This window comes from Lemur catta, chromosome 6 (genome assembly GCF_020740605.2).
Source record: "Lemur catta isolate mLemCat1 chromosome 6, mLemCat1.pri, whole genome shotgun sequence".
In the NCBI taxonomy this organism is placed as follows: Eukaryota; Metazoa; Chordata; class Mammalia; order Primates; family Lemuridae; genus Lemur; species Lemur catta.
In genome coordinates, this window is record NC_059133.1 from 8,023,954 (window position 1) to 8,047,542 (window position 23,589).

The window sequence follows — 23,589 nt, forward strand, 5'->3', positions numbered from 1 at the left end:
TAGGAATGAGGGGACCCCTCATTCACTGCTAGGGGGAAGGAACAATGGTGCAGCTATTCTATAGAGCAACGGGCAGAACTTAGTGGATTTAAGTATGTGCATAACTACAAGCTAGCAGAACCACTCTTGGCCAGGCACCCTGGGAACCTCTTGGATCTCTGCACGGGTCTATAAGGGGGCAGGCACAAAGGTGCTCACTGCAGCTTTTTTGGAGACAGCAAGCAGTTGGCAACAACTTAGATGTCTATCTCTAGAAGACTGGATAAGGAAAATGTGAGGAATGTGATAGAATGTTTTATAGCAGACAGAAGCAACGAACTAGTTCCACATGGAGTAACTTGCATAGTTATTTTTAAAATGGATATTCCAGCCGGGCACAGTGGCCCACACTTGTAATCTCAGCACTTTGGGAGGCTGAGGTGGGATGAGCAATCACTTGAGGCCAGGAGTTTGAGACCAGCCTGGGCAACATAGTGAGACCCCGTCTCTACAAAAAATAAAAAAATTAGCCAGGTGTGGTGGCATGTGACTGTCATTCCAGCTACTTGGGAGCCTGAGGCAGGATGATTGTTTGAGTCCAGGAGTTCAAGGCTATAGTGAGCCATGATCGTGTCACTGTACTCCAGCCTGAGTGACAGAGCAAGACCCCATCTCTTAAGTGAATAAAATGGATATTCCATTTGATGGCATGGTGAAAAAAAAAAGAAAAAATTGATCATTCAATTGAAAATATTAGAGAATGAGATCTACAGTACCATTTATGTAAATAAAAACACAGTACATAAAATAATACTGCATGCTTTTCAAGGATACAAACATGCCCAGGGATATATACTGAACGCATAAAGGTAGCTGCCTACAGAAGGAGAAAGGAGAGGAGGGAAGACGAAAGGTGAAATTAAGAGGGAACTTCCACAGATCGATGATGGCCGAGGACTGTGAACTGAGGTCCATAAACAGCTGTTTGCACTTGAGTTCCCAAAAAGCCAGCCAATAAAACAAAGAAAAACCACATTCAAGTCCTCCAGCAGGGTTGGCACGGTTCAGGGTAGGTACCGTACCGGGTAGGTATGAGAGGGCTGGGCTGGATCACGGAGGGTTTTGACATGACCCTGCAGCGTGTAGGCTTCGTTCCATCAGAAACGCAGTTCCTGGGGCAGATACTTGACACCATCTCATGGTGCTCCTGAGAGTTTACCTCCCAAGTGTTGTCCAGGCCAGAGTTCATTGTCTTCTCATTTCTGAACTCACAGTTGACTCATGTCCTTGACTGGTTCCCAGAGGCACTTCTCGGATTCGCACTCTTCCTTTTGTTTTGTAATTGAAAAATAAGCAGCGACCAGCCTAAGGATGCTGGAGAGGCAGCAGTCCCCAGGGCCTGGCTTTCAGGAGGCTTGGTCTGCAACACCCTGGTGAGAGCCAGCCATCTGTGTCACTACCAATTAAACAACGAAATATCTGTAGTAGGAAAGAAATCAATTGCTCAGGGACTCCTGCAATCTACTTGTGGAGAAGTGATAATTACCCTCCGCTTTGGCCTCTGAGGGCCCTGCTTGACATCCAAGCCCAGGAAAACCAGCTCCCCACTCCCTCTGCCGGGTCTCTGACTGCCCATGTGATTTTCCATGCCAAGCCAAACGTCAAGGCTCCCAGTGTAGATGCAAAATCGGGTTTTAAAAAAGGACAACACTGGCTCAGAACCCAGGGAAACAGAGTTTGTCAGGAGAGAAAATCACCCCTCCTCCTGGCTGGCTCCCTACCCCCGGCGTCCTTTACCTGGTCACCTGCTGATAGGAAACACCCAGGGAGAGAGGTTAATTTGAGGTGGCAGTAGTTTTTATAAGCTGTCGCAGGCGTGCTGGCAAAGAGGCTCTGATGTTGTAAGACTTCTCGTCGGGTGTTTCATGAGCTCAACATCTCCTCATTTGATGTCCTGCCTAGGCAGCAGGGTGGGGAGGGAGGGGGGGTTCGGGAGGCTCAGAATGTCCCTGTATCTGCCATTCAACTTTAATTAAACTGCCAGCTTTTCCGATTCTCCTTCTGGACGCTTTAATAACCATTAGATAACAAAAATGACAAAAAGGGCTCTACCTTGCCTACACTCCCCTGGTGTGTTTGGATGATCCAGGCTGCAGAAGGCCCCGCTCTGCCACACGTCCACACGCACAGAGCTCATTGCCACTTGGACACGTCCACCAGCCTGCCCCACAGGCATCCCCAAAACCAACATCCTCTCAGGCACCCTGGCCAGAAGCCCACACCCACCAGCCTCCTCCTCCCCGCTGGCCAAATCCCATGGGTTGCCGGTCCAGTAGTCCCCCACTCTCGGGACCTTCTCTGGGTCAACTCCTTTCTGCTCCCGCTAGAAACGCTGCCCTAGCTCAGACCCTCCTCATTTCCTCATTCCAACTTCTGGAACAGCTTCCTAACTGCTCTCTCCTGCTCCATCTCCGCTGTCCCAGTCATTCTCTGTGGAGTAATCCCCCTAAAACAACAGACTCATGAACCACTGGGTCCTGCAGCCCTCAGGAGTGGTCCCAACTTCTTGACTTGGCATTTGTAGGGCCCCGTTACGTCTTGGGCCATAGCTCACCTCTGCCCCAGTTCTCAGCCACACAGGATGCCCTACGGTTACCTTAACACAGTGTCCCACTGCGGCACCACTGACCTTTGGGGCTGGATGGTTCTCTGTTGTTGTCGATGTTTAGCAGCATCCCTGGACTCGACCCACCAGATGCCAGTAGCATCACCCCCAGTCATGACAACCAAAATGCCTCTAAACATTGACAAATGTCTCTTAAGAGGCAAAATTGTGCCCCTCCCCCTCAAGAACCTTGTAGGTATCAGGTAGTTTAAAGTCCTTTGTTTCTACTCCTTCCAAGCCCCTGTAAAACATCTATGCAGTTTTCAAGACTCAGCTAAGAATTTCCTGAACTTCTCCCCATCTTATAGTGTTAACCACTCCCTGCTTCCTGCCCACATTGTATTCCAGGCAGATACGAGAGCTCCTTGATGCTATACTGGAATGTCTGCTCAGTGTTTCTGTCCCTTAGGAGGCTCTGGGCTTCTGGACAGCAGGAACCATCTGATTCTTTCAGAGTTTCTACCCTCAGCACAGAGCTCAACACAGAGTCAGTTCTCCATGTTTGTGGAATAAATGGCTAAATGAAGGGAGTTTCACATCTATTGCTTTATTTGTTGGGTATAGGTGTAACTTTGCAGTTTTCTCCTTTATTTAATTAATGACAAGGCACTAAGGTGAAAGGAAAAAAGAATGCTGAGCAAGATTTCTGGTTAGATCATTTTGCTGGACGTTGAAGTTCTCCCACAGGGGTGCAGAGAAGGGAAAAGAAGTTAGCATGTTTTGGGACAGTTGCCTGAGTGACAGCTTAAAAGTCTGGTCTCTGTCTTTACTCCACCCAAGATCTTGAAGGAGCAGCCAACCCTTACTGAGGACAGTATTTAACCAAGGGGTAGAAGTCCACCCCGAGGAAAGCAGACAAGGAGGCAGGGCTGCCACCAGCACATATAACAAGTGCCTTTGTGTACATTACAAACAAGCACCCGCCTCCCTGTGACGCAGTGCAAGGCCAGGAAGTAGAGCATGGCTGCATGTTAGCCCTGACAAAGCCCCTGGGCTATGCCCACCATTGTTTTTGACTCCTACACTCAAGACATTCCAGGCTCAACAAATCTCAGAGCTAGGAAGAAACTCAGATGGCATCTGGCCCAGCCCAGGGATTAAAGTCACCAGCTGAGTCTTGGGAGAGCTGAATTAAAGCCTGGGCTTCTGACTCCAGTACCGACCTTTTCTACAACACCAAGTTGTCACCCCTAGACAGTGTGGACATGGAAGGCTCTAGGGACAGATCTATTCTGGCTAGGACCATAGGCCTCCTCTGGTCACACAAAACCAGGATGCAAACTGAGCTGCATGGTTAGAGACAGAGAGTACCATCCTTCCCCTTGCTGGCTGCCCCAGCCCTGCTGGTGTGGAGCTCGAGACTCTGGGGCTGTTGCCTGCAAAGATCCCAAACTCTACTCCTTCCTTACCCAGCTCCGTGGTGTGAAAAAGAAAAGGCCATAGGCCAAGGTTGCTGACCTCAGGGGCCTGCTGCTGATGGTTACTTTTCCTGGGGGAGGAAGGGAAGAAGCCAGGGACACTTTCCCACTTATTACCCATGTGAACCTGGGGCCCCACTTTGCACCCTCTGCCTCCCTGCCCACCTCCCAGGGCTGTTGGAGGGTCCCAGTGGGATCACGCCCATTCCCAGGAAAATGCTGTGAAGAGGAATGATTAAATTCCTGTTCTACAAGGCAAATGGAGCTAACTACCCATACCTGAAGCCCCAAGGTCCCTCAGGGTAGGGAGGGCAGCAGCTGCACAAACAGGTCAACTGGCCAGGAGGCGGCCTCCCAGAATGGCCGTCCATCTGTCAGCCCAGGGGAGTTTGTCTGTTTGGGACCAGAGGGCAGAGTCCTTCCCTTTCCCGTGGAGGATAGTGCTGGGTCTGCCCAACCAGCCTCCAGCTCAGACAGCTCTGACTGTGGAATCTCCTCTAATCTCCCCAAAGAGAGGGATCAAGGCCCACAGGCCAGCAGACAACCTTCAGTGCACAAAGAATCACCTGGGAGTGGGGTGGGTGTGTGTGTGCACACACACCTATTCAAAATGCAGATTCCAGGGCCCCATCCTCAAAGATTGATTTAGCAGACCCAAGAAAATGCATTTTAACAACACCCCTTCTCCACCTCCCTCCCAGGTGACTGAATGCAGGAGGCAGATGGATCACACTTTGAGAGAAGGCTGGTGTTTGGAAAATAATATATAGTCTGGAAGCAGAAAGTCTCACTGGTTGTGTGGCCTTGAGTGAGTCATTTACTAGGCCTCAGTTTCCTCATTTTAGAGTGGGGAGGTGAACCCTTCACAGGGTTGTTCTGAGTTTTATTTACTTATTTTTTATTTAAGAGATGAGGTCTCACTATGTTGCCCAGGCTGGTCTCAAACTCCTGTGATCCTTCTGCCTCGGCGTCCCCAAATGCTAGGATTACAGGCATGAGCCACCATGCCCAGCCTGCTCTGAGTTTTAAATGGGACAATGCAGGCAGAACGATAGCATAGTGCTTGGCCTGTTGTGAGCGACAGGTAAATGCCGGTGCCCCCTTCTGTCCTCAGAGATGGAGCCCAGAACAAAGGGGCCATCACTTCAGAGGAGGGGCAGGAGGGAAGGAGCCGGCCAGCAGGGACCTGCTGAGCTCCTGGGGAGCCAGCCAGCCAGCGCCTGCTGCGGCACAGACACCGAGGTGGAGATGTTGCTCCTCTGCTGCACGCAGAGCCCAGCAGGCCCAGCCCAGAGTGGTGATTAGAGCCCAGGCAACACTATGCGCTCACAAAGGTCACAAGGATCTAATTGAGGGGAAGGGCAGCCCAAGTGAGGAAGAGTCTGCAGGATGCACTGTTAGTCAAGTGATGCTTGGCGTCTATACCAGCACACCCATCAGTGCAATCGCAACACAGTGCTCAGAAACCACTGCCAGGGAGGATCGCGCCAGCCCAGGAGCTCAAGGTTGCATGCAGTGAGCTATGATCGCACCACTGCACTCCAGCCTGGGCAACAGAGGGAGACCTTGTCTCTAAAAAAAGAAAAGAAACTGCTACCTGAGTAAAGTACCCGGAGGTGGGCTCCAGGGAACAGAGGTGACTCCTTATAACTGGAGCAGCCATTAACTGGAGCACAGAAAGGTGCTGCTGGAGTATGGAAGCAATTCACTTGGGGGTGGGGGGCGCTATAAGTACTCTGGGTACACTGCCAAGACTTCCTGTGTCATCAAGACTGCAGCAGGCCCCCTCTGAATTATCACCCGTTTTTATACCGGTGGGGTGTAAAACAAAGCTTTACCTTGAGTTTCCCACGTATGTACCGTGGGGACAAAGAGGAGAGGAGAGCCCAGGAGAGGAGGTCTGCACAACTGCGCATGGCTCCCGTGGCATGACCCCACAGAGCACTGCCTGCTCCCCACCCCTGGATTCCAGATTCATTTCACTAAATCCCACAGTCCAAAAGTGTATTGCAGTGTGGAAAGTGTCAGAGATTCCACGCTGGCTGTGCGACCTTGGACAAGTTACTTAACCCCTCTCAATTCCATTTGTAAAACAAGGCTACTTTACCGTTCTTATGAGGGTGAAAAGAAACATGATAAAGCCCCGTGTTGTACCTGCTCCAGAGGGCCAAGCGCTGGCCTTCCTCTGGGACAATGGCTGGCCGCAGGTGCTCTGTGTCAGCTTCACGCGATACTAGCTTACTCTGTCCTGATCATTCCCCTCTCGGCAGATGTATCCCATAACACAACCTCAAGCACATCACTTCCCTGCTCAAACACTCTGTGGCTCCCGATTGCCACAGAATCAAGTCAAAGGCCCTCAGCCTGGCTGAAGACCCTCCGTGTGTGCTTCCAGCCCAAAGATGCATTCTTCCCCTCCTCCCCTGACAATCGGCCCACACCCCATGAGGTTACTCTATGTTCTCCAAACACACCCAGCAGGCTCCAGCTCTGGTCTTAACGCACACTATCACCACCCTAATCCCATGGTGACAGGAATGCTCTACCTCTGTGGAGGTCCTTGTCCCACTCTTCCCAAGACTGTCTCAGGATCATTTTCTGTCTCCACTCCCTAGTGCAGTGTGTGCCCTCCCCAGGATGCATGTCTGCTCAAGCCACTGTCTGTCTAAGCACACAGGAACTTCCCCCATCTACCCAGGAGGGGTGGGGGACAGAGACCTGCCATTCCTTCCTGCACAAAGACTGGCACACAGTAAACATTCTGAACAGAACACCTCCACACAGGTGAGCTGTGGATGCAGTTTGGGCCTGAGCTCTGGCCCACAAAGAGGGCAGAGCCAAATCCAGAGCTCCAGCAGGTCCTCTTGCCAGTGTGGAAGCCAGGCTGCCCCCACTCCACCAGCAGGGCATCTGTGCTTTGTCAGCTGCGGCTTCCCAGCTGTCTGCAGCCATGTTAGTGTTTCAGCTCACTAATTAGACATCATTAAACACCAGTTCCCTCTCTGCACTGGCAGCACTGGAGCCCAATTCTGCCCAGCCAGGACACATGCTGTCCCAGGCCTTTCAACCTCAGTGTGGGGCTGTTCCCGACCCTGTGGGTCATGTCTCCCTGCTGCACCCACTGGGGTTCACTCCCTGTTGAGCTGACCCTCTGAGGTCATCACTTTTGAAACACATTCCCTAAACAAGGTTGAATGAGACGGAACATACAAAGGAGACCCAGGCTAGCTCTGCAGAGAAAGAGAACAGACTGCACCCACGTGAGGAAGGTCAACTAATTCAGCCATGAAGAGCCATTTATAGTGCCCCGCCAGGGAGTAAGCATCGCAATTCTTTCTAAGATCCTAGGTCAGGCCAGCTTTTCCCTGACCCACAGCATGCTTCTGGGATGACTTCCCCAGCACTAAGTTAGTGTTAATTAGTGAAAATTATCTAATGCAAGCTCATTTTAACATTAGCTTAAAGCCAAACATAATTACAAAGATAAATCAACTGCTAAAAAAAAAAAATCCAGTGAAGATACACAAACGATTTTTAGGATCATCTGCTAGTTTGGGTTATGAGGCTTGAGCCCTCAGCAAGATGCAGCACGTGGACAGAGCAAGGCAGGACTCAAGGCATTTGATTGATCCATCGGGTTAGACAATTGGAGCTGGCAGTTTGCCTGGGAGGTTCTGAGAAGCGGCAAGGATAACTTTGTGGCTATTGCCAGGTGATGTTACCTGAGAGGGCTTACCCAGAGAGGCAAGTTGAGACTGCAGGGAAAAGTGTGGCTGGTGAAGGTGATGAGGAGGGCATTCCAGTGATGGGAACAGCGTGAGTCCACGTGCCTCCAGCCATGCCTCTGCCTGCCCTGCCCTTCCACTGGCTGACTCAGCCATCAGTTCCCAGGAAGCCTCTGTTCACCTGGAACTCAGGGCAAGTGCACAAGCCTGGGAATTGGACTCATCTCAGTTCCCATCCGGCTTCTCTAGTTACTGGTAGTGTGACCCTATCCTCTCTGAACCTCAGTTCCTCACCTGTAAAATGGGAAGTTGCTGGATTGTTGTAAAAATTAAATGAAATAATATACTCTAAAAGGGCTGCACATGTCTGGCACGTAAATGCTCAATAAATAATAGCTACTGGGGCCAGACACAGGGGCTTATGCCTGTAATCCCAGCACTTTGGGAGGCAGAGGCCAGGAGTTTGAGGGTCCACAGAGTTTGAGGGTCCACATTTGATTCATCTGTAAATTTCTGATGCCTGCCTGGCACATGGTAGGTTCTCAGGAAAATATGTTGAGTGAATGAGCAAACGGGAATCTCCAGGCAGTCCAGAGATCCTCCTAGGTGAGGGAGTTAAGGACACTCGCAGTCTGTCCTCAAAGACTCACTGAAAGGTAAAGAGTCCTGGTCCCCACCTCCACCCCACCATCTCCTGACTCACTGCTAAAAAACAAAACAAAAAGAACCCGTATCAGGAGGAGCCTCCTACATGCCCAGCCAGTACCACAAGGAGCCCAACAGAATGATGGCTGGCATACAAGCTGTGCCAGGGATGTTTCCAGATTATTGGAAACCTGGGCCAGAGAGAGTAATAATTAGAAAAGCCATAGGCTCTCTTCCAGGACTAAGATTCTGGGACCATTACCAAGTCCACACACTCCATGGATTTTAGAGAGGGAAAAAGAAAACCAGGGAAGGCAGCAGCCCCAGCTGAGGCTGACAGTGGGCACCTGGGAGGTGGGGAGTGGTGGGGGTGGGGGAGGGGGAGGGATCTCTAGAGTGACTCAGCCCGAGGGGCAGCTCAGGACAGCAGAAGCCGGTGGTCAGCCAGGACCCAGCCCTGGGCTCATTTGTTCTCTGCCCTGCTCCCCACCCCACCCCCAGCTCGGGTTGGAAGCCTGCTTCAAACAGCCTCTGCTTTGTACCTTCTAAGACAAGAGGGGCGGATCTGGCCACCAGGTGAGGCAGCATCCCAGGGGGTGAGAACATGGAGGGGCTTGGCTGGCTGGGAATCCTCTCAAGGCCTCAGCCTGTCAGGGAGCGGCAGAAGTCCAAGAGGGCCAGAAAGTGGCCACGAAGAGGTCAAATAGGTCTCTAGAGGCTACTTATACCAGATTCCCTGTGTCACCTGCCCCGCTGTCACCAGGAAGAAAGAACTTTTCTCCCCCAGTGTGGCACAGATTGGAGCAGCTAGCAGTTGTGTATTTGTCTGTCTCCAGAATTAGTCTGAAATAAACTTTGAATAATAATAATAAACTTTGAATATTTCTGGAAGTTTCAGAGAGAAGAGGTGGCCCCAGAGGCAAATTCCCAAGGGTAACCTGCATTTGTAGTGGAAGGACACAGCCTTGAACTCAGACTGGATGGAATCCCAGGAGCCTCTTGTGAGTTCTATGACAACGCTTTCCCAGACCCTCAGGGAAAACACCACCTCCCTTGCAAGGTGCTGAGGATTGGGTTAAAGGAAATAGCATGCGGGTCACCTATCTCATCTTGAGAAAAGTCCCTTTTACCTGCATTACATGCATTAGGTTCTTAGGACAATCTTGCGCAAGAAAGCAAGAATCATCCCCATTTTACAGATGCAGAAACACAGAGGCCCAGCAAAGGCCATCCAGTGAGCTAGGAAAGAGACAGCAAGAGCAAGAGTGAGGATTCCCAGGCTGGCTCCCTGCAGGGGACCCCCTCCCCTGGCAGTAACCCCTACACCCCGCCCCACACCCCTGTCTACCGGGGCCTCTTCTCCCAATGAGAACTTGGGGTATTTCCAGACTGCCCTGGGGCTCTTTGAGCTGGGCCTGGGCAGCCAGTCAGGCCCTTCAGGATGCCTGTGTGCCGGGAACATCCTCAGGGGAATCCTGGTTTAGGGTCAGGGGAGCCTCTGCACCTGCCTGTCTTATCTCTCTCTGCCCACAGCAGATCCCAGAGAAGACCCAGGGCTGAGGATTCAGGAGCCACAGCCTCTGGCAGGCAGCCTGGAGGCAGGCAGGCCGCCCTCACCACCCCCACCCCCACCAAATCAAGGCAAACAGATAAATTCGAGGAGAGGAGGGGGTGGGCAGGGCAGCCACTGCTCCTGTCTCACTCAAAGGAGGAGCGACTCCTAACTCTAATCTCCTGGGTCGGGTACCCTAACTTGCTGGGAGAAAATATGGTCACACCTCTGCAAGAAGAGGAAGAAGGCAACAGTTACTTTCCCGGACAATGAACATTTGTATGACACTTTCTAGTATCCTCAGCTTTCACACACCAGTTTCTCTAGTTTGTTTTAAACCATTCAGAAACCTAGATATTATCCTCCCCATTTTATCAGTCAGGAGCCTCAGAGAGAAAAGTGATTTGCCCAAAGGAACACAGCTAGTAAATGGCCAGATAAGACAGAACCCAAGATCTTTCAACTTCAGAGCCTGTCTTCTGTTCTTGAAGCTGGGTCTCATTGCTCAGGAATCCCAGCACCTGGGATCAATGGTTAAGCGTACAAGAGAGAGACTCTGAACCCAATAGCCAAAGTGCCCCGAGCTTGCCAGGGATGCCTGGACAGGCTGGGGCAAGATCCCAGAAGGGCTGTGAAGTGCTTATTCCCTGGAGCTGCAGCTGTGCCACTGCCCACCAGCCTTCCTGGGACGAGGACTCTGGAACTGCCTGGTGCCTCTGAAACAAAGCTCGTGTGGAACGGTCACTTGAGGAAGGGTAGAAGGGTTAGGAGAGGGGACAGTGTGTGGGGCCTGTGGGGCCCTGGACTGTCTGAGAGGCCTCCTCTTGCTCTGTGCATTTAAATCGGGCTTCCAAAAGGCAGCTCAGAAGCTCCTGGGTAAAGTTATTGTCCCTCTGAGATGGAAGGGGAGGAGAATAGGGAAAGGATGGAGGTATGGCGGTATTACCAAGTCAAGAACTGGGACCAGCATGCGAACTACATGGTGAGGTAGCTAATGAATGCATAATCTGACTCTTGGAATTCAAACACCAGTAACATTTTAAAAAAATTATATATGTATGCTGGGTTTTTTGTGGTATCTGCCTTATCTCTGTATTTCAATGCCCAGCACAACACTTGGTATGCAGAAGGTGATTGGTGCTATTTGCTGGATGTAGCTGCATGAGAGAGTTTAGGCAGAAAGATAGTGGGCTCTACTCAGAGGCAGAGGCTGCCATCTGCAAAGCTGGGGCCCATGGTGAGGTGAGACGATGACTCCAAGACTTTGCCACACCCCTGGGCATCTGTATCCCAGCTGTTCACTACACCCACTGATCAGCGGCCTAGATCTCTAACCAAGGCTGCTAACCTGGCCAGTCATGCCTCATGCTCTGCATCTTCCCCGAATCCCTCTGACCCACCCCTCTCTCTGTTCCCACACTGCTCTAATTTAGAGTATTCTTCTCTCTGCTGCCAGACTGCTTGTTTCAATGAGGATTAAAGGAGTCCTCTGAGTAATGTGCAATTCAACAGGGATGTCTCCAGACACTTACTTCCCTAGAGGGACAGGTGGCCAATAGAAGACAGTTTTCAATTCTTTAAACAGATTGTTGACCACCTCTGACAGTCAGGGCACCACTGGGGTCCTGCAAAGGAGACTGAGAGGAGTAAAACAGAGTCTCTGCTCTTCTAACGCACCCAGTCCGGCAGGATAAAACGGGCTCTCCCACAGCAAGCTGTGTGGAACTTTTGGATTGAAAATTTGACAAAATCCCAAGGAAGAGGTGGCCTCTCAGCCAGGCCTTGAAGCAAGGGGACAAACCCATCAATAGGCAGAGAGGGGGTAGGACTAGCCTGGTTACCCACTCCTCGCTCCTCAATCAACCTGGCAGGACTATTCCATCAATTACAACAGGACTCAGAGGAGTAGCTCCTGGTTAATAATAGTTACCTATTCCAGTGGCCTCCCTCTCCTGGGCTGTGTTTATAATCTTCGTGGGGTCATTGGTATTCCTGACCGAGGGCCTGGGGATGTTGTGTAATCTCCTTGTTCTTGGTCTAAAGACAAATCATTTCACCTCTTTGGACCTCAGAGGGATCCTCTGTGAAATGAAGACAACAACCCTGCCGTACACAGTTATTGAGGCTCCAAGGAAACGGGGCAGTTTGTGATAAATTGAGAAGAGCTGGTGCATTTGGGGGTAGGGCCTAGGAATGCAGGGGTCAAGGTAAGTCTTCAAGGTGAGGGCCAGTAAGGTTTCCTCTGTTTCTGAAGCACAAGGCAGTATTCTCTAAACCTGCCCAGCAGCCTCAAAAATGGATGCAGCCCATCCCAAGGGAGCCTGGGTGCGTGGACGGCTTAGCACCACCTCATCCTTCCTGCTGCGTTCGGACGTGCCCATAGACAGCTCCTCGGCATCAGAGGCCCTTCTTAACCAGGTTTAGGGGCTGGGCTAGTGCCCCTCCTGCCATGCCCCCGTCAAGCACTCCTCTTACTGTATTACAAGGATGGATCAGCAGATGATCAGGCTATTAAAGAGCAGAGGGGTGTTTTACATGTCTGTGTTCTACTAACGTATGCTTACTACACAGTAGACCTCCGAATATTTGTCCTATGACCAAATGGATGCATAATCCTTCCAAGTTGACCACCCATCCAGATTGTAGTTGTCTGGCTCTCTCACTCCAGCTTTGCGAATAACAACCCAGAGTTGCCCTGTCTATGCACAGTCCTGCCAGAAGTCCACCGCCTGGCAGTTACAATGATCTGAACAGCCTACGCAGCAGCGACTTCCCCTGGTCTTCTCTGCTAGCATGGCACTGGCCGGGGCTCATTTCTGGGTCCCTAAAGGTACCCTTTCCGCCTGTGGTTTAAGCAGACAAAGTACATCATAAGCAGATTACTCAAGGGCGGGGGGAACAGCAGAAAAAACCCCACTCCACAAGTAAATAGCCCATTGTTTGAATGCCAGTTGCCCAGCGTAGCTTGGGAAGGGCTCTCTGCCATTTGCAGAGGCCCAGGGAGCAGAGCGCTTAGGCTGACCTCAAAGGCCTTCCTCCCATTCCACATGGCCCCACCCCCACACCTGCTGGGCTGTTTCCTCACTGGCCACCACCCTCTGCCCCTCCTTCCCAATCATAGTTTCAAAGTGTCCCTTCATTAGGCTCCTTTCTCCATATCCCCGAAGACCAGATACAGAATTCCTCGCTGGTCTGTGACCATGGACAAGTCATGGCAACTCCTTAGTTTCCTGTTTGTCATTTGGGGACAAAAAGGATAGCATCTTACAAGGTTACTCCGAGGATTAAATGAAATAAAATCAAAACTCTCCGGCACATAATTGGATGTGAGCATGTCCTTCCGCCTCCCCTCCATGTTACCCGTGTCTCTGCACATAAACCGTCTCAGCCTGCCCCACCCGGCTTCTGGGCAGTCAGACTCTCACTGCAAACAAAGGAAACTCCCTCCCTCAGGGTGAAAAGGAAGGAGGAAGGATCTAGTTTAATGGCCACGGAAGGTTGCCTGCCAGCTGGACAAGCCAGTGTGGGGGTGGGGCCCAGGCAGGTGTCAGACAGTGCAGCCTTTAGAGCAGAAGCTAGGGATCTGGGTTCTTCCATAACCAGCCACATGACCTTTGGGCAAGCCCCTTTCCTCGTCTGTGCCTCAGTTTCCTCCCCTGCGAGACAGGGTCAACCTCTCTGTCCTACCTACTTCACAGAGTCTTTGAGAAGAAGAGGCTACACATACATGAGGCACAGTGATTAAGGGTGAGGGCCCAGAGAGCCTGGGAGTTGAGTGGCCACAGACAGGGTCAGACGCTGGTGCTTCCAGGGTGGCGGTCACCTACCTTGGGCCCAGTTTTAGGGTCCGTACACCAGGCCTCCCCCAGCACTAAGCTCCCACCATGACAGCTCTTTTTTCCTGCCAAACTGCCTTGCTTTTTTCAAGGGAAAATCTCTCGTTCCTGCTCTGGAGTCTTACTAAGAAACTGCCCGTTCCAGTTTACTTCCCTCTCTGCTTCCAACTCTGTCACTCATCTCCCTCAGGGAGCCTTCCCAGATTGGGCACATCCAGCCTCAAACTCTTTCCCTTCCAGAAGAGCCCCAGCATTTGAGTAAACTCTTACAAGGCTACAGCTTGTGTTTTCTTTATGGCTAGTGCCTGGCACACAGTAGGTACACAGGAAAAAACTACTGATTAAATCTGTACATATTGGATTGGTTCACAATTGTTAAAGTTTCTGTGAAATATTTAAAAAGTTAAGAACACCCCACTATGCAGGACTAGAAGCTTCAGTGGCCAGGGGCCCTGTCCTTCCCTTCTTGTAACAGGGGTACACAACCTGTCCCCCAGGTTGTGATCAGGCTAGCTCTATTCAAACTCCTTGCTTAATCCTACTGCACCATTATTTCAGACAGTGGGGCAGGGTAGCACAGTGGCTAAGAGCAAAGGCTTTGGTGTTTGGAGCCTGGCTCAGCCTCTTACTGGCTACAGGACCTCCAGCAAGAAACTTAACTGTTCTGAATCCTGGTTTCTTTTTCTCCAAAACTAAGGAGAGTACATATCTCACCCAGTTGTTGTGAAAAGCAAATGAGAAAATGCACAGTGGCTGGCACACGTTAAGTGCTAAATAAATGGAGGCTTTGTTCGTATTACATCATGAGACTTGACCCCTGACCTCAGCTGCAGCCTGCTGCCCAGTATTGCTGCTCACTTCCCTTACCCCTCCTCTGTGTTCAATCTTGCCTTTTTCTTCTGCAGAATACAATATATAAAGAAAGCCCAGTCAGACAAAGAGGAATTATTTAGAAAGGGAGGGTGGAAACATGGACAATGAAAAGTTAACCCTTCCTTCTGGAAGCCAGTCTAGCTAACTACCTAGATCAACCCTCCAGGAAGAGGAGCCCTGCCACTGGTCTTTCTAGCTTACTTTTCCCTTCTCAGGCCTATGGCTTCCTGTTCGGCATCCAGTCGAAATAGGATTCCAACCACACTCATTGAGCTGAATCAGCACAGTGAACCCAAGCTACTTCTGTTGTGTATTCTGAATTATGCACCAAAGGCTGCTGGTGTTTCTTAACAAATCTCAGTGTAGGGGAGTCAGATTTAGCAAATAAAAACACAGAATGCCTCATTCAATTTGAATTTCAGATAAGCAATGATAACTTTTCAGTATCAATGTCAGTATCAGTAATATTTTGGATAAACTGATACTAAAAATGTGCTGTTTATTTGAAGTTCGAATTTAATGGGCATCCTGTATTTCACTTGGAAGCTCCTACCCTACCCAGATACTCCTACCCAAAGGCACAGAGTAAAGATTAAAGTCATTTCCCTGTTCCACAACCTACTGGCCCCACCAGTATTCCTAACCCGCCACCATGGAAACACCCTTCCTCCCAACTCTGGGCAGAGCAGATGTGCTAAGTAGGAGCCTTCCCCCGAGCTGCTGAGTCCAATGAACTGCCTTGTCAAAGTGCCCAGCACAGTGCCAAGGCCTTAGTAGGTGCTCAAAATACATCCCCTCATTCATTCCAGGCTGCTTGAGCTCTAGTACTGGTCCCAGGAGAGGGTGTCAGAGGGAGGGGGCAGGCCAGCTTTGACTGTGGGTAGGGGCACTCCCAAGAGCATGGCTGGGTGGGGGTGGGGAGGCCACCACCACCGGCTACTTCCGGGAGTAGTTTTGAAGATAACATGAGAAAATGGCAAGGGATATGTTCTGTAAGTCCCTGGGCAGCAGATGCGTTATTATCAAGACCTCTGAGTGGCCCTTTTTCCACATTTTCCTTCTTGGCGTCCACTCTTCCCCAGGGAGATGGACACGACAAGGTAATTCCAGAAGTACAGAGCAAAGCCAGACCCTCTGGACACTAATAACGATGACTAACATCTGTCCAGCACCTTCTAATTTGCTAAACACGTTCACGTCCATCCTCTCTAGACAGAGGCCCCACCATAGCCCCAGGAGGGAGGGTTGGGGCCCACTGTACAACCGGCGTCAGGGCGGCCTGCTCCAGGCCCTGCCTCGGAGTTGGGGCCTGGTCCAAGCGGCCGGGGTTGGGGTCCCACCGGTGTGGGGGCGGGGGCAGGGCCTACCTTCTGGGCCTGTTGGATCATCTGCCTGACCACCTGCTTGAGGTGCGGCGCCTTCTCCTCCTTGGGGGGGTGGGTGAAGAGGGTGATGCGGCTCACGCCGCGGTAGAAACCGGTGTCCGTCCAGCCCAGGTCCAGAGGGGGCACCTCGGTGTCCGAACGGTCGGGCCAGTAGGCCAGGGACTCGCCGGGCTCGTCCGGGGGTTGCGCGGGGGCCTGGGCCCTGGCCTTGGCCTTGCTCTTGCCCCTGGCGGCGGCGGCGTCCTCGTAGGGGATCCAGGCGGCGCGGAGGTCCTGGCGCTCCCGGCTGGAGAGGAAGTCCCCCAGCCGCTCCTTCTTGACCCGCTCGCGGTAGGCCTGCTCGCCGCCGCCCAGCAGCGCCTCCAGCGCGGCCCGCCGCCGCTCGCAGTAGTAGAAGGCGGCCTGCGCCTCGGTCACCCGCTCGTTCACGTGCGCCTCGTCCAGGCAGCTCAGCTGGGACTCGGCCATAGCGCCCCGGCCCCGGCCCGACCGCGGCCCCGAGGTCCCACCGCCGTACCTGGAGCCGCCGAGGGGCGGGGCGCCTCACCTGGCCGCGGGGTCGGCCTCGGCCCGCCCGCCGCCGCGGGCCGGCCAATCCGCGCGGGCCGGAGCGCGGGCGCGGCCGTCGGGCGGGGAGGGGCCACCGCGCCCGCCGCCCGTGCCGGCCTCGCCGGGCCCAGGGCCTTCCCCGCGGCCGCCGTCTGGCGTCGGCCTGCACGGCCGGCCCGGTCGGGAGCCCCAGAGTGGAAGCAGAGCCCGGCAGTAGTTAGACCCACGTGCGGCCTCTGGCCCCCGTCTGCCTCCTGGGCCCGGCTCTCGTGGGTGGCCAGGGTGGGCGACCTGACCTTTCCTGCCGCCAGCCCCCGCCCGACGCGTCGCCGTGGGCGTTCATTGTCGGGGCAGGTAGGGCCCGGAGCACGTGTTCCTGCCGGTTCAGGCTGATTCTGGCCGGGCGCCCCCCGGGGCCGCCGATCTGACCTCGCCCTAGTTGAGGGTCTGGGGGCCCCGCTGCCGGACAGGATTGTGACGGCTGAGGAGGGGGCAGTTGGTGTGCAAGGCGAAATGCTAATGAATCTCTAGCTCCCTCCCACTCGTCCCAGTTCTGAGATCAGAGGCCTCCAGGGGCTGTCAATCCAACACCCTCACTATAAAAATTCTTAAAAAAAAATCCCTCCAAACACAGAAGGGATGTAAGCAGCAGCAGTGGAATCCCCCACCCTATTTTAATTTGAAGTGGGGTGTGTGTGTGTGTGTGTGTGTGTGTGTGTGTGTGTGTTTGGGCAACATAGGCTGCCAGAGGCCTGATTACTATATTAGTGAATCAAAATATATGTTTGAGCTCAAGGAAGGAAGCCACATGTGTGGACACACACACAGCAGCAGTTCTGCTGTTTCCCATTGGATTAAATACAGTCTTCTTAGTCATTAACATATTATTTTGTTCATGCACTGCTGTACAATTTGATTCTCCACATTCAAAATATTTTCAGATCATAGCAACCAAAGGTTCACATTTCTCTCATTTTATAGCACAGCATCTTAGAGCTGGAAGGAACTTTTTAAATTAGTTCAACCCCCTCATTTTGCAGATGAGGAAATTGAGGCCTAGAAACGTGCCTTGCTGGGGTCTCCTGCAAAGGAGAGGCAGAACATGGGGACTGCTAGGTTCTCTGTGTCTTGGAGGTCTTCCCTCTACATCGCAGCCACCTTTGCCTTTTCTCCTTTTCCTGTGAAATGACAGGTTATTGGGGACCTGGTTTTAACTCCAGGGGATTTGAAGAGGTTGCTTACCATTTCTAAGGCCTTCCTTTGATGGTCTGGAAAAAGGGTTAGATTTTCAAATACCTGCAAATTTTATGACCATAATCAGTTCTGACATCCTGTGCCCAAAGATTGGGGGTGGCTGAGCAGCAATGTGTTCTCACTTGTCCTTTGCTCATCTTGGAATTGGAAGGCTTCACTGCTGGTCATACTCCACTCTTTTTTTTTTTTTTTTTTTTTTTTGAGACAGAGTCTCACTTTGTTGCCCGGGCTAGAGTGAGTGCCATGGCGTCAGCCTAGCTCACAGCAACCTCAAACTCCTGGGCTTAAGCGATCCTACTGCCTCAGCCTCCCGAGTAACTGGGACTACACAGGCATGCGCCACCATGCCCGGCTAATTTTTTCTATATATATTTTTAGTTGTCCAGATAATTTCTTTCTATTTTTAGTAGAGACGGGGGTCTTGCTCTTGCTCAGGCTGGTCTCGAACTCCTGACCTCAAGCAATCCACCCACCTCGGCCTCCTAGAGTGCTAGGATTACAGGCGTGAGCCACCGTGCCCGACCCATGCTCCACTCTTAAGTACCCATAGACAAATTATGTCTTTAGGTGGGAGAGCATTTAGTTTGTTACCTAATGACTTGTGAGGCCCTATAACATGCCAGACCCTGTGCCCTGGGGACAGAAAGGAGCTCAGGGCAATGGGCGGGACAGACAATCAAACACAGAGAAGGATAACAGAAGTGTGATGAAAGTGCTTTAATAAATGCCGTCAGAAATGCTTTGGGAGCAAATTATTTCCACAGACGTTTACTCAATGCCACTATGTGCCTGACACACAATTTGTGTTTAGTATGTATTTCTTAAAGGAAAAATTAGGGCCAAGAGAAAGGTATGTGCAGGGAGTTTATGGGCATTATGAAGGAAGAAGCAATTAATCTGCCCAGTGGGATATGGATAAGAAGAACTTTGCCCAGCAGGAAGAGATTTTGAGTGGAGCCTAAGAAGATGAGAAGAATTCGAAGAAAGAGGGCGTGAAGACATTCAGGTGAAAGGAGGGGAGTTTGGGTACAGTCAGTGCATCATGCTGGCATCAGGCTCACATGGGTTCAGTCCAAGATACTTGGAACCTTAGTGTCCTCATCTGTAAAATGGGATAATAATGCTGACCTTTCCTGGCCTTCCAAATTGTTGTAGGGGTTAAAATGAGATCATGTTTTTTGATTTAATTAGCACTTGAGTCTAACTGGTAGAAAGCACAACAGTGCTTCTAAAATTTTACTGTGCCTAGTAAGTGTGTGGGGAGGGTTGTTAAAATGCAGATTCTGATTCAGGAGGTCTGGGGTGAGGCCTGAGGTTCTGCTTTTCTAACAAGTTCCGAGGTAATGCTAGCAGTGCTGCTTCACTGACGGAATGCAGCATGGCGATGAGAACATGAACTTCCATGTCAGAGAGTCCTGGGATGAAAGCCAGCTTTCCTGGTATTAGCTGTATGTCCCTGGGAAAGTTATTTCTCCTTTCTGGGCCTTGGTCTTCTCCTCAGTGAAATACGGGCAATGATAGGTCCTACCTCACTGGGTTGTTTGAGAAGGAAAACAAGTTAAAGGATGTACACCACTTAGTGGAATGTCTGGCGCAGGTGTAGCAGTAAAGGGTAGCTAGAGCTAAAGTGTGGGAAGATGGGACTGGAAAGAGAGGGACATTGAGGCCAAATTGTGGGGACCTTGACTTTAGATCTTATTCAAAAATAGCAGCAATTACTGTGTGCCAGGCACTATGCTCAGTATTTTATGTACACTTAAATGAACTATGGAATCCTATTAGAAAAATTGTTATCCCCATTTCACAGGTGAGAAAACCGAAGCACAGGGAGGATCAGTAGCTCACTCTAGGTCACCCAGCTAGTAAGTAGAAGAGTCAAAATCCAGACCCAGACCATCTCATTCCAGAGCCTGCCTGCCCACCCACTTTGCTATACTGATTCAGTTGGGAATGTTAGAAAGGGACGTTAGAAAGAGAAAGTGTTCGCCTTGTTTAATAATTCATTCAACAAACATTTGCTGAATTCCTAGCACCGTGCTAAGGGTTAGAAACCATTCATTCATTTCCCAGATCCTTATGGAGCATCACTGAGCACAAGGCCTTGTCCTAGGTGCCAGGGATGCACTCTGAGCAAAACCGAGTCCTTGCCCACCTGGAGAGCTCCCATTTAAATAGAATGAGTAAGACATCGTTTTTTGCTCTCACGGAGCACAAATGTTATGTGATGTGAGTTGCGATTGGATGGAAGGTTAAAAACAGAGCAGAATATTTTAGTAATAAACAGTTCGCATTGGAAAAGGTTTTTCCTAGATCTGAGATGAAACACACTGTGGTCTTTTTGTAATATTCACCTTAACATACCAATGACTTCTTTATTCAACCAACATTTTTGAGCAGTTAGTGTGTACTAAATAATATGCTTGCCACTGAGAATAATAATAAAAAAAAGAGGAATCGGACATAATAACTAGCTGTCCTGGTGGGTCCCTTAGTTTAGCTGGGAGTCAAATTCTCACAGCAATCTTGACAAGGCAGGGTGCTAAGTGATACAATGGCCTTCACAGAGAGGTTGCAGGCTGTGGAGGCATTTTAATGTATAATTATCTAATTTGATTTGTCTCCTCCCCCTAAATCTATCGAAGTAGACTGTGAAAGGGATTACTGTTGGGTGTCACAGATGAATAAACTTCGGCTCCAGGAGATGTCCCATTCAAGGTTATCAGCTGTGCACTGGAAATGCTGGGGGGCATATCCACATAGCCTGATCCCCAGGCCCTCCACCCTACCCACACCTAAACACTCTGTGCATTGCTCTTGAGATTTTTAAAAAACCTTACTCCCGGGGAAAGTGCTTTCTTTTAGGTGCCGGCCCTACAGATCAAGCTACGTATCTTCTCATCCAGGGACATCCGTGGGGCGGTGGCCCCCTAGGAAAGCCCCTGGTCCTCTACTAGTCCTTCTGGCCCTGAGTCTGGAGTTTCCCTGAGCTAGGTGGGGCCCGGTCATGGTTGCATTTCCAACGTTGGAGGCCACCTTGCCCAAGGTGACTGCCACCTTCCTGAGAAATCCTGCCTCCTCCAGATGCACCTCCCACTCTGCTCCCTCCTCCTCCCTCGGACAGACACCAACTGTGCCCTTCTGAGTACTTGGCTCTAATTCACTTTCCTCTTGCCCGCCGCCGCGCACCTCGGGCTGTATGTTCACAAGATAAAGATATGACACCTTATAGTTAATGTTAATTGCAGCTGTGTTCCTCCCCGAACACATCTATTTTCCCAGGCCCTCCTGTGTAATTTGAGTCCCCAAATAGCCCACCTCACAATATATTTTTAGATAAGTTTTCCAGGGGTGACTTTCTTCCTCCATAGCAATTTGTGTCATGAGTGCCTCTTACAATACTTCGGGGACTCTCTCGTGCCTCTGTAAAATTCTCGCTCACTCCTATCCCCAGAGAGGGTGAGAGAGTAAGGGAAAGAGGTTCTGCCGGCCCGCGGGGAGGAGAGGCAGAGGTCCTAGGCCTGAGCAAGCTGAGCGAGCCTTCCCCTCCAACCCACTCTCCCGCCCCAAGAAATGGATACACTGCGGCCTCGCACCTGCAGCCACTTACCTAAGGCTTTCATCTAGTCATTCAGTGAGTAGTTATTGAGCACTAATTATGTATGAGGCAAGTTCGTGCCCCAGCAGATCTTCCAGACTCCGGACTTTGTTGAACCTGCTGCCTTGGAGGCGTCTAGGCTCCCTCTCCCATAACCACTGTGCAGCTTTCTCTGACTTGGTGATTCCTGGTTTTTCTTCACCTCCCTGCCACTCCTTCTGTCTCCTTCATCCATCTCTTAAACACTAGTGCCCCTCATGGCTCATCCTTGGCTTTCCTGTCTTTTCCATCTCACCTGCTCCATGGGCATCTCACTTCCTGTGCTCAGAAGACTCAACTATAGAGCTCTCTCCACTCCCAGCCAGTTTACCAGGCTGCCTGCTGGTCCCCTCTGCTCGGATGTTCCACAGGTGCCTCCAATGCAGCATGTCCCAAATGGAAGCCATCAGCCCCTTCCCCTAGGGGTCTTGAACGCTAGGTTAGAGGTGGAATGGGGGTTTCGCTGGAGAGAAGCAGCTAGGGCCTGACTTCGGTTTTGTACGAGTGTTATCAGATAGTGGAGAATACAGGGTCGGAAAATGAGAGCCAGAACCAGAAACACAAGGGGCCCTAATAAGGTGCTAACCAAGAGAACCAGGACTACCCATGGATTTTAAATCCCACCAGTGGAAGCCGCCAGCAGCTGCGTGCTCATGAAGTGTATTTGCCCGCTTTAAAGTGTTTCGAAGGTTAGTTTGTATTTTCTCTGACTGCAACAGTCTCCTCCCAGCACAGCACACGTGCCTCCCTGATAGCAGTTGAGAGCTGGAGAGCTCTCCTATTCTGGAAGACAACTCCTGCCAGGGAGTTTATTTGCTGTAAGACAGTAATTTGTTGGGCTGATTCTGTGGCGAATTGGCTTACTTCTAAAGACAGTTTTTGTGCCGAAAAGATTGAATTAAGTAAACCAGTGGTGCCAGCAGCAAGTCCAGCTATTATTCCAATAATTTCAAGGATGCCAAAGGCCTCACGGTTGGCCTGGTGGTACGAGGAATAAATGGGAAGAGGCATAGTATCATTGACCAGAGTGGGGTTAGGAAGTATGTACACTAGAGGACAAATTCCAGTCCAGCTGGCCGGGAGGCAGGGATAAGCATTTGATCCACAAAGAAAATAAGATGGATTTTTGGGATCTAGGCAAGTATCAATGGATATATTGAAATAAGGCTTTGTAAGGTGGTCTCTAAAGTGTTCTATGCCTTGATAAGTGGAAGCTAAAGTCATTCCAGCCAATGGAGGTAAGTGTGAGGTATATTTAGGAACAGTGGAGAGGTTATATGCCCAATTGAAAAAAGGAATAGTAGAATTCCATCCTACTTCATACGCCTGGGAGGTGTTTTAGTTTCTGACATTCCTGGCGGTTGATATTATCAGGTTGGAACCAAAAGTTTTGTCCTTTAAAGGGGCACGATTGCAGAGATGGGGGACAAATGGTATTTTTCCCCGCAACCTGTTAGGGTCCAGTTGGTGGTAACATAATGGGGTTTAGGAAAGTATATGCTGTGAAAGGAATTCGAGCAGGCACTGTGACCCAAACTTGGTTCGTAGATAACTGGAAAGTGCGCCTGCAAGCCTGGGAGCCATCAGAGAACTTTCCCACCCAAGGGCCTGGGCAAGAAGAGCTAATTAGGCACAGGGGAGCTTGCTGTTCCAGTGAGACTGAGGTGAGCATTGCTCCCTGGAGATTGAGGTTAGCTCTGCTGTACAGATGGCTTAAGAGGAGCTGGTCTATTTCGAGTCCAGATACTGGGTTCAGAGTCCACCCCATGTTATCAGAGTAGGAGGGATTACACAGGGCTCTAGCTGACTCCATTCACGAGGTGGGACAGGAATAGTGACAAGCCCCTCTTGTGGAGAAATACTGGCGCATATCCAACAGTTTGCATAGGATTGAGAAGGGGCAGCAGTTTTAAGAAGGTGGAGGGCCTCTTGGACTGTAGGCAAATAAAGATGCTGTATTACGCCCGCGGTGAGGGTGTGTGAAAAGTCAGACTGTTATTGTGGTCCTCGGCATGGGCAAAAGGGGAATAAGCTCGGTACGTGAGTTACAGAAGTACGAGAACTGCGAGATGTC

General features: G+C 50.9%; 1 protein-coding gene across 1 annotated transcript in view; it reads right to left on the minus strand.

Moving 5' to 3' along the window:
• FAM83F (family with sequence similarity 83 member F) overlaps window positions 1-16,617 on the minus strand; it is a 31,550-nt gene extending 14,933 nt beyond the window's left edge. Inside the window, exon 1 of the mRNA XM_045554858.1 lies at window positions 16,061-16,617. Within this exon, the coding sequence (XP_045410814.1) occupies window positions 16,061-16,546 (486 nt within the window). The 5' untranslated portion in view covers window positions 16,547-16,617. The remainder of the gene's footprint in view (window positions 1-16,060) is intronic.
• Window positions 16,618-23,589: the final 6,972 nt, after the last annotated feature.